Raw genomic sequence first — 17,496 nt, 5'->3', positions numbered from 1 at the left:
ATCATTCAATTTCCAATAGCCCTGCCGGGTAGGCTTAACAGATGAAGGGGCTGCCAAGGTGTGTGGAATCCAGTGATTGTCCGGCATTACCCAGCTGGTCAGGGGCAGAGCAAGGCTTTGAACCCATCTGTCTGATTCCAAAAGTTCTTATACTCTCAGGGGACATTTTATTTTAGTTTGGATTCTCTTCAGGCTGGTTAGTCACTTAGTCCAAGTCAAGACTGTGCCCAACAGCCCTGAGCCTCTGCTGGAAAGGTGACTATGACCTTCCAGAGCCCAGAGTGACAATAAGCATGCATTGTGTTGGTCCAGAGGGGGCCAGCCTAATCCTATAGAACAGGTATATGCTGCCCCTCCTGCTGGTTCTTAGTAAAACAGACTCATCTTGGAACTTTGTAAAATGTTTCTTTTTAGCCAGAAAGACAGCTCTGCTTGGCACTTTCTACAAAAATTCACTTTTCAAACCATCTCTGATGCTTTAAACACTGCCCACCCCCACTCCCCTCCGCCCCAGCAAAAAAGAAAAAAGCTACACTGGCTGACCTGCATAGCTAATCTTTAGGGATAGCAGCTTACAAAACGGAAAGATGAAATCCACAACAACCTGGTTCTCCCTTAAACAGATTCTGGATCCCTCTCCTGAATTCGCTAAAATTCTGTCTCGACCTTGTGTGTTTAGCCTCTGCAATCTTTTGTGCTGGCAGTTAGCCTGCTTTTGCTGAGCACCTGGGAAGATGGGCTTCTTACCGTTATATGCCCCAACCCTCACCTTCGCCTCTCTCTTCTGCCTGCCTTTGGACAACATATTATGGTTTGTTAATAATACCACTTGAGAGCAGGTGGGTTATAGTGTGATCCAGCCTGGGTGGTAGAGTCAACCTGCCTAGGATTGTGTCCCAACTATGCCTCTTAACTAGTTGGGTAATGTTGGATAACCCACATAAGTCCTTTAAAGTCTTGGCTTCCGGGGGATCCCTGGGTGGCTCAGCGGTTTAGCGCTTGCCTTTGGCCCAGGGCGGATCCTGGAGTCCTGGGATCGAGTCCCGCATCAGGCTCCCTACATGGAGCCTGCTTCTCCCTCTGCCTGTGTCTCTGCCTCTCTCTATGTCTATCATGAACAAATAAATAAAATCTTTAAAAAAAATAAAGTCTTGGCTTTCTTATCTGGAAATGGGATCACAACAGTATCTGCTTTGTACAGAGATGGTCAGGACTGAATGAGATAACCTCTGCAAATTATGCAGCATGATGCCTGACATGTGTTTTCTGCCCAGTAAACAGTGGCTACTATTGTTGAGATTGCTGAAGGTGAGACTTCTGATCAGTCAGTTGTTTGAATTATAAAACATTAACAAAAGAGCCCTAAGCAAAAATAAGTTTGTGAAGTGGTCTTCATAGCTGTTAGGTGCTCTTGCCTGCTCTTATGTGATGAACACTGAGAATAGAACAGATTGATTACTTCTTCATAGATGATAATATGTCTTGCTGTATTTTGGCATGTATGAAACTGAGGCTAGAATGCCACATGAAATTTCTCTTTTTTTCAAAAGTGTAATCAAGTAAGCCATAGTCATTATAGAAAAATGAAACTATCCAAAAGAATTTTAAAAATATAGACCCTAATTCCAGGAATAAGCACTTAAAATTTGACATACATCCTTGTAAATTTTTCCCCCTGAATGAGTGGTTCGAAGTTACAATTTGCTTTGACAGCTTTTTAGGTTTGTGCCCTAACTTTGACACTTGTGCATATGAATTATTTTTAGTTATTTTCAAAGCATTATTTATTTATGACTTAAGATCGATCTAATTATTTGCTTTGAATTCCTACTTGGTTTGTACCTGGGTGTCAACACGTACATACATTTATTTTTAAACCTCAGCATAAATCCCAGGTTGTAAGTATTCTTGGTTGCTTTCCATTTTGGAAGACTTTGCTTGTTTGGGGGCAGGGTAGGGCAAGAGCACTAGCAAGGGGAGCAGCAGGAGAGAGTAGACTCCCTGCTGAGCAGGGAGCCTGGTGTGGTGTGGTGCTTGATCTCGGGACCCTAGGATCATGACCTGAGCCAAAGGCAGATGCCTGACCAACTGAGCCATCCACGTGCCGCTCCATTTTGAAGACTTTAAAAGAGCTGTCCTCTACCTTAGCCCTCCCCAATATCCTGCCATTGCCTTCAGTGGTAGCACACGTTCAAGGCATAAGGAGGAAGAAAGCTCAGTGCATCCATCTTTTTATGCTTGCTTACAGTCTCTTTCTCTCTCCCTCCCCCACAACCATTTATGTCTGCCTCTTTCTCCCCACATCTGCCTGTCTGCTTTGTTTAACCCAAACCTCCAATGTCACCCCCACTCCAGCTCACCCATGCCTGTCGGTTCAGTCTGGCTCTCTCTGTTCTGTGTTTCCCTATATCTGTATTTGTCTCTCTGTTGGTCTGCCTAACTCTCTCTCCCTCTTGCTGGAGCCATTCAAAGTGCCCTCCTCATTCAGGGACAACAGTGTGCTTTCTCTGAGCTGGTGCCAGACCCTGGAGAGAGGAGTGCTTTGAAAACTCAACTTGGACTCCTCACCAAACCACATTGCAGTTTATGCTTAGCATCTGGCCACCAATTTGCCCACTTAATATAAGGTCCCTAACCCTACCCATAAGTTGCCCATTTCTCTTTTGATCTAGGAACAAACACTTTTTTTTTTTTTAAGCTGGAAGCCCAGCTTAAAATCTTATGAAAAATAAAGGCCCACAGTGAAAAGATGAGAGTCCAACTCAGCTGTAATTAAATTTGTTTTTTCCTCTTTTGCTTTCTCGCAAAGGGTAAGCCAGATACCGCCCTTTCCAGAGAGTAAGTTACCAGACCATAATGTGAAGGAACAGCTTAATTCAGCAGCACGACAAGGATTTGAGCTGGCACTTTTCAGCCAGAATCTGTTACACACACACACACACACACACACATACACACACGCACACCCCACAAGTCTGTTTCAAGTTTTAGTGAATGAAAGAAATTCACATGATAGATTGCCATTCTTAGCATCTTAAAATGCTTTTTCTAAAAGCCCTGGATGAGAGGGAGAGGGAGAAGCAGACTCCCCACTGAGCAGGAATCCTGACACAGCAGTGGATCCTAGGACCCTGGGATTATGACCTGCCTCAGCCGAAGGCAGACGCTTCACCAACTGAGCCACACAGGCATCCCTTTAAATAGTTTTTATTATTGAAATAGAAAACACAATTTTTTGGAAATGTTTTCGATACATCAGCTGACTTCTAATGTTAGGAGGCTTTGATTCTTGATTTTTCTAGTGCAAAATCCCGTATCAAGAGCTAGTAGACTAGAAAAGCATTAGCTGAAGAAAATGCTGGGAGTGGACTAGGATGGGAATGGAGAATTAAAAGGACAAGCTTGAAGTTACAGTCAGTTCTGCTGTCACACAGCACACATTCCTAAGAAATTACTGCACTGTGCAAAATTGTGTCATAGAATCCACATGAGACTCAGTGGCAAAATGGGGTTATGGGCACAACACTCAAAACTTCATTAATGGGGCAGCCCCGGTGGCGCAGCAGTTTAGCGCCGCCTGCAGCCCAGGGCGTGATCCTGGAGACCCGGGATCGAGTCCCACGTCGGGCTCTCAGTATGGTGCCTGCTTCTCCCTCTGCCTGTGTTTCTGCCTCTCTCTCTCTCTCTCTCTGTCTCTATGAATAAATAAATAAAATCTTAAAAAAAAAAACTTCATTAATGATACACACAAAAAAGGTAGCAACCTAACAAAACTGGTAGCACAGTTTTACATAGATTAAGTGGTTAAGGGTAGGTAAATGCAAAAAAAATTACCTGACAATTGCTTTTGGAAGTAGGTGTTGGAAGGGAGGCTGCAGCTTGTGAGCTCTTGTGAAGTAGTGGATGGAAGGTTATCTGAAATCGAGGGAAGGTCATAGCACCAGTTGTGGATGGGTGTGGCTCCTCACATCCATGATGAACTGGGGTAGATGGTGGATGTTTGGGGGGAGGGGTATGTTTTGTGTACGCCCCCGTGGCTCAGTTCAGCCAGGTATAATTTTCTGCTCTGACGTAGTGCTTTTTGCAGATGAGATCTTGCAAAAGCAAGTGCAGTATTTCATTATGTTCAGATCATTCCTTAGTATATCAGGGGCTTTATAATAAATTTACTTTCTCAACACAAGCATTACAAGCAAAACTGTATTGAATTAGATTGAGAATTTGTTCTCTAAGACACTTGTTTGAGAATTCTGATCCCTAGAGAATAGTAAAAAGAGTGTACTTCATTAAAGTAAAAGATTTATTTATTTATTTACTTACTTACTTATTTATTTATTTATTTTAAGATTTTATTTATTTATTCATGACAGGCACAGAGAGAGAGAGAGAGGCAGAGACACAGGCAGAGGGAGAAGCAGGCTCCCATGTAGGGAGCCCGACATGGAACTCGATTCCGGGTCTTCAGGATCCCACCCTGGGCTGAAGGCAGTGCTAAACCGCTGGGCCACCCGGGCTGCCCCTTAAAGTAAAAGTTTTAGTTGGGGTTTTATTCCTTCTTCATAGCAGAAACATGGTATTTCTTTAGTACGCTTCCATCAGAAGCACAGAAGATTGCTGTGGATGAACGTGGAGGAATATTTTATTATTTATTATAATGTACTTCAAAAATCTTTGTAACAAGCTTATCAAACCTACTGTTTCATAGATACTGTTGTTTGGAGAAATAGCTCTCAGTTCAGGATGGTACCATGCTTCACACTGGGTTATGTGAAAATTGGAGGGTAGTTTCAGGTTCCCCTGGCATAGGGGCACTGCTGGTGATTAAGGGATAGTGGACAGGACCTCTCTCTAATCCTGAAATCCTGTACAAGAATTGTCCTGTCAGAAATACCAATGATGCCTCCATGAGAGAGACCAGTTAATGTTGGCTAAGGAGGATGAGGGAACCGTAGAGTTGATAATTTAAATAAAAGTGTAAAGTAAAAAATAGTATTTTATGTAGCTTTGGTAAGAATGATGAAAATTGCAGTTGATGGAAGTCTGGAAAGCACAAGTTGAGAACAGGTAGTAGCAGTGAGCTTTATTTAATAGGCCCTGATATAGAGTGCCATGGCCCAGGCAGTGTTCTCAGTGCTCTACAAATGTTAACTTACTCAGCCATGTCTAATGGTCTGGAGCATTAGCCTTGTAGAAGGAAGGCTCTCAACCTTGACTGCACAGTGGAATCACACTGGGGTGCTTATAAAAGTCTCGATGCCCAGACCACACCCCAAACCAGGTAAATCAGAATCTCTGAGGGTGAGACTCAGTATTTTTTAAGCTCATTAAGTCAGTGCCAATGTGTGACCATGATTAAGAACCATTTGTCTAGGGCCATTTGAAAATCACTCCTCCTCACAAGAAAAGCTGTACCACTAGTGCAAATGTTAATTGAAGGTCTGCTCTATGCCATGCCTCACAGGGGCAGAGATGACCCAGAAAGGAAGCTTCACCATCCAAGGGAGGTGGCAACTGGAAACTGATTTTTGCAACTGGAAACTGATTTTTACAGTCCTGGCTGACAAGTGCTGATGCTTGGAAGGATATTCAGACAATATTTTGGGATGACAGAGGAGAGAGAAACTAAATTAGAATATGGGGGGCGGGGATCCCTGGGTGGCGCAGCGGTTTAGCGCCTGCCTTTGGCCCAGGGCGCGATCCTGGAGACCCGAGATCGAATCCCATGTCAGGCTCCTGGTGCATGGAGCCTGCTTCTCCCTCTGCCTATGTCTCTGCCTCTCTCTCTCTCTGTGACTATCATAAATAAATAAATAAAAATTAAAAAAAAATGTGGAGGGGGAAACCTCTAGGATGCCAAATTTAGAAAGTTATTAAACCTCAATTTTTAAAAATTTTCCCTCCCATACACACAATTTTCATTAGGGGGGGAAAAAAAGCAACAGGCACTTAAAAATCACTATCAGTTTAGCCATCCTAACTTGGTTGTGGCTTTTGTGTAGTCTAGTTGGACAATTGGAATTTTGTCTGTAGATAGGTATAATTTTGTCCTGTTGTAGTGCAGGTCCTTAAGTACGACATAAAGCATTGTTGAACTAATGGCCTCCTGGGAATAAGTCATCTCAGCTTCCCAGAGAGCCTCAGGACTGGTATATAATGACCTTTAGAAATAAACCATTTATGTGATGCTTATAGTTATTGATTCTAGTTTGCTCAATTTTGTAAATATTCATATAGCTTCTGTACTGTAATAAGTAAATGTTGGATCCCTTGCATTTTAAAACTTACAGTTAAGCCATGTGTCATTTTAAATTGCAAGTTTAATTGAAGTCACTCACTAAGCTACCGTCATAAGGTACTTAAGTAGATAAAGTCACTAAATAATTTACGTGTTTCAGATAGTAACATTCTTCAGCAGCTCTCAATTTATTTAGTGTGGATAGCCTTATGCTGAGAAAACCTGATTCTCCACTGAGTAGACTTATTTTCAGTTAAACCTGTGTAGTCTGTATTTAACCATGAATTACTTCCTGGTTTAAAAAAACAGGCGTAGCTATTTGTGGTATTTTTGTCTTGTGCCTTTGGCATCTTAGTGGCATGAACCAGAGCTATGCCATCTGTAGTCAAGTGAGATTATTAAAAAAAGGGAGGGGGGAGGGCAGCCCAGGTGGCTCAGCAGTTTAGCGCCGCCTTCAGCCTAGGGCGGGATCCTGGAGACCATGGATCAAGTCCTGGGTCGGGCTCTCTGCATAGAGGCTGCTTCTCCCTCCGCCTCTGTCTCTGCCCACCCCCCCCACCCCACCCCCGTCTCTGTCTCTGTGTCTCATGAACAAATAAACAAAATCTTTCAAAAAGGGGGGGAGGGGTGAGTAAAGTGATTCACTGGAAAATTGCAGAACAAAAAAAAAAAATTGCAGAACAGATTCTTAAAGAATGATAAGATAACCCTAGAAACATTCTTATTTGGTATCATATGCTGGTGGGTAGTGACAAAAAAATTTAAGGTACAACTTGTTTCTTAACATTTTGCAATTCTGAAAATTGGAAAGATAGTATGCTCGAAAGGAAGAAAGAAATCCGTGCAGCGTCAATTAGTACAGCTCTGCAGATGAATGAATAATTTGCCTCCAACTGCAAGTTGGAGCGAGTGAGGGTCATTTCTAGCATGCAAAACCAAATAGTCTCAGGTTTAGAATGGCTGTTTAATTTCCTAATGGCTATCTATGTGTGATAAACCGCTTTATGCTGAGATGTTTCCGAAGCAGAAGGACCAGTTCCTAGAATCCTAAATAAGTCTGTGGGGCCTAGATAAGCCATTTCTGAAAGCTGCTGAGTTAAATATATTTTCACTTAGTGACGCATATTTGAACCTAAATGTGTTGATTTCAGGGGACTCTTCCAGGATTCCATTGGCGATTTGCCTAAAACCATGTCCTTTTTTTTTTCCCCCCGTTTTCATTTTCAGAAAGAAGACATAGCTCATCCAGCAAGCCTTCTTTGGCCGTTCCTCCCACTTCAGTATTTTCCTTCTTCCCTTCTCTGTCCAAAAGCAAAGGAGGCAGCGGAAGTGGAAGCAGCCGTTCTTCCAGTGGAGGTGTTCTAAGCGCATCCTCATTAAGTTCCAAGTTGCTGAAATCACCCAAAGAGAAATTGCAGCTCAGGGGGAACAGCAGGCCAATGCATCCCATTCAGCAGAGTCGAGTCCCCCATGGTAGAATGTGAGTATGGCCCAGAGGTTCTGAGAGCTCCCCTGCCAGGCGTGGAACTGTGTGCTCCAGTGGCATCTGGGAGTACTGTGGATAGTGTCAAAGACAGGCTGCTGTGGGGGAAAATCAAATATATGTTGTTTCCTCCTTTTGTTCCCTATCCTGTTTTGGGAGGCTTCACAGAATAGTAATAGGAATGTTAACAATACTTATTTATTGATTCTTTATTGTGTGTGTGCCAGCTAGGGAAACTTGGCTCTCTTGGTGTCCTGTCATTTAATGATCACAACACCCCTATGAAACAGGTCTTGTTGTTATCCCCATTCTGCAGATAAGGAGAAGGAAACATAATAAGGTCAAGGAGCTTTAGCCAAGGAGTGCTCCAGTCAGACAGGCCTGGCTTCACACACCCCTTCTATCACTTCTTAACTGCAGGGCTTTGAGTGAGGCACTGTTTCTCTCTCAGTCTGAGAATAAAAGCCACTGTGAAGAGCTACTGGGAGAAGTAGAATTAACATGGTAGCGTCAAGTACCTGGCATAGTGTTTGGCCCCCAGGAGACAATAAATGAATGGACATTGGTGCTTCTGCTGCTGCCATTGATAACAATAGGAATAAAAAGGTGAGGTGATTCCCAGATGCTGTTGTAGGATTTTCTGAAGCCCGCAGAGCAATAGGGAAACAATGCTTCCTTCCCCTGCAGTCTTGGGTTCACGTCACAGCAGTGATGGGGAAAGACTGGAAGAATGGAAGAAGTTCACACTGCCAGGAGAGGCTTTGGCACATTTTCATAGTGGATCTGTAGGCTGCCAGGCTCCTCGTGGTCATGTGAGGGAGCAGCCGTGCACTCCATAGAAACCTGTCTTGCCTCATCACGGCAGCCCTGGTGGTGGTGGGTGGCTTTTTCTGGCTTGCCTCCCTTTTGGAGGGTATGCCACACATCTCAGTCCCAAGGTCTGATAACCTGGTTAATCTCTGGGCAGTGTCTAGCACCTGCTGCTGCTCAAGGACCTTGCCAGCTGGGAGAGGCCATGGCTTCTTGCAGTATCTCTGCTGCTGTCGGGCTGTCCCAGGTACAGCTGTTTGGTGCTGTTTGTCCTGGTTGCTAGGCCCCCAGCCTCTGCTCATCTGTCAGAAGTACAAGTACAGCAAGCTGGACTTTCGTTCCTGGACCTGTCTGAAAGCCAAAGAAAATGCCAGTGCTATGTGTAAGTCACTCGCCAGCTTAACAGCTGTTTGAGCACTGACTTCACTGAACAAAGTTTATAAAACCTCATCAGTCCAAATTTTCTTTATTTGGAGCTGGGCTTTAGAGGGGACCAGGCCAACTGTACTAACATTTGCCACCCAAATGATAGCGTCGGTAAGATCCCCTGAAAACTCAATTCTTTATTAGTGGCCTAAGTATTCACTGTTCACCAGCTGTGTGCCAGACACTTAAATTCTGAGCTCTTACTGTAGAAACTTTTTTCAGAGACTGGAGAATTGTCACCTCAGTGACACATCACATAACTAATTAAACATTGTTCTCCTTCATTGACAGAGGCAGAGAGCCTCTTCTCGGAGATATGCTTGGGCTCATTTGAATTCTTGTATGTCCTTAGTGATGTTTCTTGGGCATATTCTCTAATTCCAGTTATTCTTTCCTCTGTTCACTCAGTTTACTTTGTTTTGATGAATCCTTTCTTAAACATGATAGTTCTCAAAAGAAATTCTCTAAAGGTTTTGCAGATAGTCTTTGGTCCCTTTAGGTGTTTTCATGTTCTGCTTCTTGCAGGCATTGAGTTGAGTATCAGGTCTAGATCTCCCACAGGCTCAAGTGTAAGGTTGTCCTGGATAATGAAAAGGCCAGGTAAATCTGATGGTTTACTGGAGCTTTCTGTCTCACCAGGAGAGCTTATAGACTGAATAAATGTGAATCTTAACTGAGTTTTCTAGCTATTCCTAATGCATTTTTCCTAAGTCGCCTTTGGGAGCCTAGGTCTCTGCAGTGTGTAGGTAGATCCGGGTTCTGCCTTTTGCCCTCTAGCTCCCCATTTACCTGGGCTGCTGGGCCCTCGAGTGCTAATGTCCTGCTTCCCCCTCTGACAGCATGACGCCCTCTGTCAAAGTGGAAAAGATTCATCCGAAGATGGATGGCACACTACTGAAATCTGCGGTGGGGCCTACCTGTCCTGCTACTGTGAGTTCCTCAGTCAAGCCTGGCCTTAACTGCTCCTCAATACCAAAGCCAACCTTGCCTTCACCTGGACAGATTCTGAATGGCAAAGGGCTTCCTGCACCATCCACTCTGGAAAAGAAGTCTGAAGATAATTCCAACAACAGGAAATTTTTAAATAAGAGATTATCAGGTAACTTCACATTTTTTGTCTTAATGTTTCTCTGTATATGATTGGGCATTCACGAGCAAGCAAATGGACTGCTGTCTCTAAGTCCTCTTTTTAGAACTGGTCAGCTTCAGCTCTAGGAGGAAGTTACTTAGGTAATATACCTGACCTCTTCAGTCTTGCGTTTAAAAGTACATGTGTCTGTAGGTAATGTAAAAATAGCATTCTAGTGCATCTTTCTGAGTGGAGTGGGGTAGTAGTGCTGCCTGGCACACTCTCTTGCCTGTCAGGTGTTGCCAGTGTTCCCCCATGCTCTTACTGGGGTCTGTTGCTGCTGCTTTGCAGTGCTCACGTGTTGTAATTTTATGTTTATTGATGATGTGATGGACTTTATGCAAGTTACAACATGCCTTCAGAGATTGCTCCTATTTTCAAAATAAATAATGTTTGATGAGCCCATTGTAATGTCAGTGTGCTTTTGACAGAAAGAGAGTTTGATCCTGACATACACTGTGGGGTCATCGATCTCGACACCAAGAAGCCCTGCACCCGCTCTTTGACATGCAAGGTAGGTGGTCTCCTGCAGAACCGAATACTCCTGGTAAACTCAAGGAGATGGGATCTATGGCACGGCCCCCAGAGTCTCTTTAACCCAGAGGGGAGCTGTTCTGAATTTCGTCAGTGAGGGAGTAACAGGATTTTGATGAAGAATGCCTCCGGTTCAGGAAATGTGAAATCTTGTTATAAATTGCAATCTTGAGATGTTTTGCTACCAGCTTCCAGTGTCATCCAGTGCAATAGCATTCTTTCCTCATCAGTCTGTTATTTTCAAAGACTGTTAATGTTTCTGTAGGGAAATTTAATATAAGCAGTTACCCTTTACTGTGGACTTGAAACAGGTCTGGAAACTTCCTTTGCATATGTGTGAATATTCTTAAAATGCTTGTAATCTGTGGTTCTTCAGTTTTAAAGAGCCACTTGAAGATGATCTGATTTTGAGGTAGACTTATTTTTCCAGTACTAAGAAAAGTACTAGATAATATACAATCTCACCAAGCTAAGAAAATATTCTGACCCTCTTTTCTGTCCTTGATTTTCCTTTAAAATTCCGGTATGTTAATAAGAAGGTGGTCTATTTGCTGTAAAATAAGAGTTGATGTGGAGTGGCTTCAGTTGACTTGCTACATAAATAAGCCTGTATGCTCAAGTGCATTTCCCTGGAGAATGTCCCCAGCTAGCCTTCAGAGAAGGGTTTGAAAATTGAGAATCATTGCTTTAACGTAATTTAAAAATGCTTGTTTGGAGGAGGGGGTAAGAATTATAAAAATCAGTGTTGTCTTCTAAAAATAAAATTTTTGGTCTATTATTTTAAATGTTACCAAAGATTAGGTTTGAGTAAAGGACTTCAGGGCCTACTCCAACCCCTAACAGTGGAAGAATATTAAAATCTTTAGAATGTGGAAATGTTGTTTCTAAGTGATTCTTATTTTAGTTTAAATTTCTAATTCAATTTTAGCATGTAGATTTTATCTTACAACAGTGGTTCTGAATCTTTTAAGGAAAGGTGTTGGCCAAGAGTTCCTTTAACTATCTAACTTAAAAAAAAAAAAATCACATCATTTGCCCCTTAGGAAAAATATCTACATACTTACATATTTTCTGAATTTTGCATTTTGTCTCAAGGGTTCATAGACATTTTCACCCTAAGCCCCACCATTGAATCTTCGGCTTAAAGACTCCTTTCTCAGGACAAATTGCTCTTATTTTATGTACCATTAGTTGTACACATATAGTGGTGTGTTGTTGGAAGGTAGCCATTTGAGCTCTGTAGACCTGGGGCCTGCTGCAGCCACCCCTGAGGGACTTTGCAAGAGTAGGCCTTGGTCCAGTACCACAATGTGGCCATAGCTTGCCGACTGCACTTGGCTCCCTTGCTACCTCCCTGGCTCTCAGGACCCTAGATCTCTCAGTATTAGGGTATCTGTGGTCAACAAAGGGTGCTTGCTTTATCCAAGATCCTCACCTTGAATCATCTCCAGGACATGCTGGTGAACCAAAAGCTTTTATCAATTCCTGATGTGCCAGATTGACCAGCCTTCTTCCTGAACCAGTATTGATGGGTGAACAGACTTCGTATGGATCCTGAATTGTTGTCCTGTCTTCCTTTTTAAGTCACATTTGCTCCCCGTGTATTCTGTGAGGGGTTTCATCAGCATAGCATGGTGCCAGGCCTGTTTTCACATTAGTACACATCTATAGCCCTGGTGTGTCACAGAGTTCATCATAGAATTGGCAGGCCTGCCCTTTCACACATTGTCCTTCCTCTCCTTCTGTGGTTTGTTTGCCACGGCCTCCCCGTCTCTTTGCCTCCATTTTGGCCTGAATCTGTTACATTATTGAGGCTGCCCATGCTTGAGTACCTCTCCACTGAATGTCTCCCCTGTTGCTGCCCAGGTCTATCCTGCCTCAGACTGAGAATGTAGGCCTTCCTCTTCAGTGTCAGGGGACCTGCTGCTGCCCACTCCTGTCACTCGTCCCTTTTGTCTGCCTGCCACCTGCATGGCCCCCTCCTGACTTCTTGTCTGTCTGATGTCCTGTTTCATGTCCCCTCTGTCTTCCATGCAAATAGATTTTGGCTCTAGTATCCTTGCCTGCCAGTCATTGTGGAAGGTTTATTGCATACATCTGAACCCGGGCCTCATTTTGGGTCTCAGTGGATAGAGGCTTTAACAGAACAAGGCACAGTGCCCTAGCCATGAGAGGCTTACCATCGAGTGAACCAGGTGGGGGTTAACTTCATAATCACTCGTATATGTGTCAAGTTACCACTGATGAGTAATAAAAAGGAAGGAAGCCTATGTTATGACAGCCTTCAGTAGGGGATTAAGCCAGGGAAGTCTCCTCTGCCACAGGAATACTGGGCTGAAATACACATGACTTATCTGGGCAAAGAAGGTTGGGGGAAGCCAAGGAAGCAGCATGTGTAAATATCCTGTGATGGGGCAGTGTAGACATGTTAGGGTCTGAAAGGCCAGCCAGAAGGCCAAGGAGTAGGAGGAGAAGGAGGCACTTGGGGGGCCATGACTATTAGAGAGGGCAGGGCCTCAGGAGCTTAGTTACATACCCAGCCTTTGTCCTGTGATACTTGGGCAGCCCTGAGGAGTTCTAATGGGGGAGGGAGCTCAGTGGAAATTTTGTTTGTTCTTCAAGCTGGGGAGCTATTGGTCATCTCTGCCTCCATTCTTGACTTTAGTCTTTCTGTCCTAAGCACAAGGGGACATTCAAAGGTGAGAAACAGCTTTTACATCTGTCTAGAGAGACAGGTGGACCAATGATGTTATATATTCTTTCATTTGTTTAACACATAATAGAGGGTCATTATTTTAATATACTTTTTGTTTAAAACATTTATTGAGGGATCCCTGGGTGGCGCAGCGGTTTGGCGCCTGCCTTTGGCCCAGGGCGCGATCCTGGAGACCCGGGATCGAATCCGACGTCGGGCTCCCGGTGCATGGAGCCTGCTTCTCCCTCTGCCTGTGTCTCTGCCTCTCTCTTTCTCTCTGTGTGATTATCTCTCTCTTTCTCTCTGTGTGATTATCATAAATTAAAAAAGAAACATTTATTGAGTAACAAGTATAGAACTAGGTAGCTAATACAGCACTAAACAAAGTTCCTTATCTTCATTTGGGTTACTTTACTGTGGATATATATATTACATGTTAAAGGAAATAAAGTAAAAATTGAAAAAGAAACTAAACTCACTGGTATAACTATCTATGCCAGCCTAAATTTGGGGCAGGCATAATTTGTGATATGTTAACTGAATTTCAGAAGGACATTAAAAGCCTAATTCCCCTCCAGCCCCTTAAATTACATCACTCCTCTAAACATCTAGAGCAGTAATACATTTGTATAATGCCTAAGGTCATAAACACAAGGTACCCCTTTTGTTACTTTTGTAACATAAAAGAGTGGAGGGCATCTATAGATAAATTGACTTGTATTTGCTATGTGTGATTTGTGGCCACTGTCTTCTTACATTTTTTGCAGACTAAGACCCCAGCAATAGGAAATGGTCAGGTTAACTTAACTTTATCTTCTTCTTGGAATAGTATTGGCTCCAAGTGAGCCTTAACAAACAAAAACAGAAATTATCAAGTGCATTTGGAGAACAGACATTTTTTATAAGACATGCCTCAAGCACTGGTGATGTTAGTTTCCCTGCCAGCATTGACCGTTTTTTCTCACTGTATCCATTTCCTAATTCTGCAGTTAAATGTTGTCTTAAGATCCAGAACTGCTGTCTCATTTTCTTTGCATAGTGAGTATCTGGCTATAGGGATTGACTCTGCTTCATCTTTCTTCCTGTTCACACCTGTCTCCTCTTGGTCTGGTAGTCTGCTTCTTTCCAGGCTTCCTCAGCTGAAGAAGTCCCATCTCCAGGGTGCTTTGAGCCACTTTCTCTCTCAACATGGCATTTTCACTGGAACATAGAGAAACTTTTGTCTAATTTTTACTCTCTGGCTGTTAATGAAATAGGAGTCTCTGATACATTGTTTTTTTAAAGTAAGCTCTATGCCCAATGTGGGGCTTGAACTCATGACCCCAGGTCCAGTTGCATGCTCTTTTGACTGAGCCAGCCAGGCACTCCTCTCGTACATTTTTATGGCATAAGTGTTTCTTCCCTTTTAATATTTAAAATCTAAGTGGCCCAAAGAGGGATTTTTCTATTCGAGTTGTTAAGAGCCCCAGTAAATAAGCTGTTATAATGGCATGAAACATGACTACCTAACACCTGTTTGTTTCTACTGTTTGCCGTTCACTTACATACCAGGTGGCACAGCTAACACTCCTCCTTTCTTCTGGTGGAAGTAACATCACCAAATTCTCATGTATTTGGAGCCTGGAATATGTGCTTCTATTCTAGCAAAAGAAAGAAGGTCACACTCCTATGATTTATAGCTCATCAAGTGGTGAGCAGCCTTCAACAATGCTAGTGGTCCAGATTGTTTTTTTGGTTTTTTGTTGTTGTTTCTGAATGGGTAATGGTGTTTTTGGGTATATTACAGAGAAACAGTTATTTCTGAGATTCCTCAGTTTTTGTATTTTTTTGGTCTTTAGACACATTCCTTAACTCAGCGGAGGGCTGTCCAGGGTAGAAGAAAACGATTTGATGTGTTATTAGCCGAGCACAAAAACAAAACCAGGGAAAAGGAATCGATTCGCCATCCGGACTCTCAGCAACCAACGCAGCCTCTCAGGGACCCGCAGCCCGCCCCTCCTAGACCTTCACAGGAGCCACACCAAAACTCTCACGGAGTGATTCCTTCTGAATCAAAGCCTTTCGTAGCTAGTAAACCTAAACCTCACACCCCCAGTCTTCCAAGGTAAGACAAATCCTCCAACTCTCTCCCCCTTCCGAGAACAGACTTGCAGACGCTGTAAAACCCCAGTGTAGTCATGATGTCAAGGAATGTACATCAGGCTCACTCTAAGAAGATGAGAGACTTTTCTAATTGGGTTTTAATTTAAAGAAAAAAAAAATGCTGAGTTTATCAGTAAGTTTCAAACAGGGCTCTTGGCCAAATGCCAGCAGCAGAATGAAGCAAGAATGATCTGCTCCACCCCTGCTCAGCGTTAAGGGTCTCTTAACCCCATTGAGCAGGGCTGAGACTCGGGTCCTGACTGCAGGTTAGTGACTGGAACATCTCACACAGCTTTGGCAGCAGTTTCCCATTCACTTGTCTCACTTCTTGCAAAACACAGCAGTGGGAGTCCTTGCTGGGAATAGGCATTCAGCCTGAGTTTTTACAGCATCCATTTATCAACCTGTTTTTTTCATTCATTCATTTGAGACCTGGGCCTAAGCATGTATTAGGCATCTTAGCTATTTAGTGAGTGATGGATATCAGGGTGTTTTATGAGAATTTACATTCCTCGGAGATCGTGAAGGTGGACTTGAAAATGTGTGTGTTTGTGCTTGTATATTTAACCAAGTTGAAGTAAAAGACTTTGTCCCCAATTTCTAGAGAGAAGGGAAAGAGAAAGCTATAGAGAATGAAGGCCTTCCCTGTTGGCCACTGGCAGCGAGGGCTTCTGCTTAGGAACGTGCCAATGCTTGGTTGCCATGCCTCACCTTTCCCCTCACGTGCCTGCTCCTTGCCATGGCTGCCTGAGGGGTAGAAGTGGCTGCTCATGGAACTCCAATTGTGTGTGGTAGAGCCCATCCCAACAAGAGCTCTCTGGTTTGTGAGGAGCACAGTGGAGGAGCAATTGGAGGCGGCTCCCGAGAATGGCCAAGCCCAGGCTGTCAGTTTCTTGGCAAGTCCTTTCTTCAGCCATCTTCTCATTGAAATTTTTCCATCTGTAAAAAAGTAAGCTTAATTGTAGAATCACCAGGCATTTATATATGTGGGAAACATACAGTACTGCCCCTGACTAGTAGGCTGTAGATAAGCCACCTGCAGTGGCCATGCTGCCTCCTCCTTTTATCACCTCCTGTCCCTTTCAGGTTTAGAGCACATTGCCAGTTGTCTTATTTATTGCCTTAGTAACCCAAGTCCAGGTAGAATTTGAAGAGGAGTCAAAGAAAGAACGGTCTTAAGTTCCACTTCTATTTCCTCTTCTTCGGGGAGAATAGGAAGAGGCCCCGAGCCACTCAATTGTCTCTAGAAAGGAGAACCATTTACAAGTTACTTTTGGATAAATCTGGCAGACGGCTTCATGTGACATCGTGCGGTTCAGGAGAGTGGATTCTTCACTCCCAGGCCACCTGATCAGCATCTGTTGAGCCAGTGCTAGTGGGGGACCCCAGGCCTCCCTAGGTGGTCTCGGACACGTTGTTGTATCTGGGTTAAGGCGGCTGATTCCCAGATGTGTGATCTGATCGGTGCTGCACTTTCTACTCACCAAGGCCTCCAGGCTGCCCTGCTCAGCAAGGTGGGAGTGCCCCCATTGACCCTCCTCCAGTCCATGAATCTCCACACCCTCCCCTGCCTGCCACTGAGCCAGCTTCTCGGTTATCCAGTGAGGAGGGAGAAGGCGATGACAAAGAAGAGTCTGTTGAAAAACTGGACTGTCATTATTCAGGTCATCATCCTCAGCCAGCATCTGTAAGTTCCACATGCACCCCCGTATTGACCCTCCCCACGCAGCAGGGACAGGGCACTGCAGGGGGGCGTGCCAGGGACCTTGGCATGCCCGCACGTGTGGGAGACGCGATCAAGGTGTGAGAGCAGCTCAGAACAGGGTGCCCCGGAGGCGGCATGCACTCTCTCCTGGGACACCTCGTGCTTTTCCCTTTCTCTTCCATGAAACTCAGGGCCAGGCATCTTCACTCTCATGCTTCACAGCCTGCGATAACTCAGAGTCAGCTCTTTCATGGTTAGCTCCTTTCCTAAAGGAGAGAGAACCCTCATCACTTGTGCCACAGTCAGAGTTAGCAAGCATGTGCAATTGTGCTCTCTC

At 43.9% G+C, this 17,496-nt stretch overlaps 1 protein-coding gene across 9 annotated transcripts in view; it reads left to right on the top strand.

The window, feature by feature from the left end:
• ATXN7 (ataxin 7) overlaps nucleotides 1-17,496 on the top strand; it is a 139,917-nt gene that overhangs the window by 110,594 nt on the left and 11,827 nt on the right. For all 9 annotated transcript variants that reach the window (XM_072785533.1, XM_072785527.1, XM_072785531.1 and 6 more), the window contains 5 exons: nucleotides 7,463-7,715; nucleotides 9,794-10,053; nucleotides 10,515-10,597; nucleotides 15,151-15,416; nucleotides 16,943-17,141. In XM_072785533.1, the coding sequence (XP_072641634.1) occupies nucleotides 7,463-7,715; nucleotides 9,794-10,053; nucleotides 10,515-10,597; nucleotides 15,151-15,416; nucleotides 16,943-17,141 (1,061 nt within the window). The remainder of the gene's footprint in view (nucleotides 1-7,462; nucleotides 7,716-9,793; nucleotides 10,054-10,514; nucleotides 10,598-15,150; nucleotides 15,417-16,942; nucleotides 17,142-17,496) is intronic.

This window comes from Canis lupus, chromosome 19 (assembly GCF_048164855.1).
Source record: "Canis lupus baileyi chromosome 19, mCanLup2.hap1, whole genome shotgun sequence".
In the NCBI taxonomy this organism is placed as follows: Eukaryota; Metazoa; Chordata; class Mammalia; order Carnivora; family Canidae; genus Canis; species Canis lupus.
The sequence above is the reverse complement of the archived record's forward strand: the minus strand, read 5'-3'. Positions and strand labels throughout refer to the sequence as shown.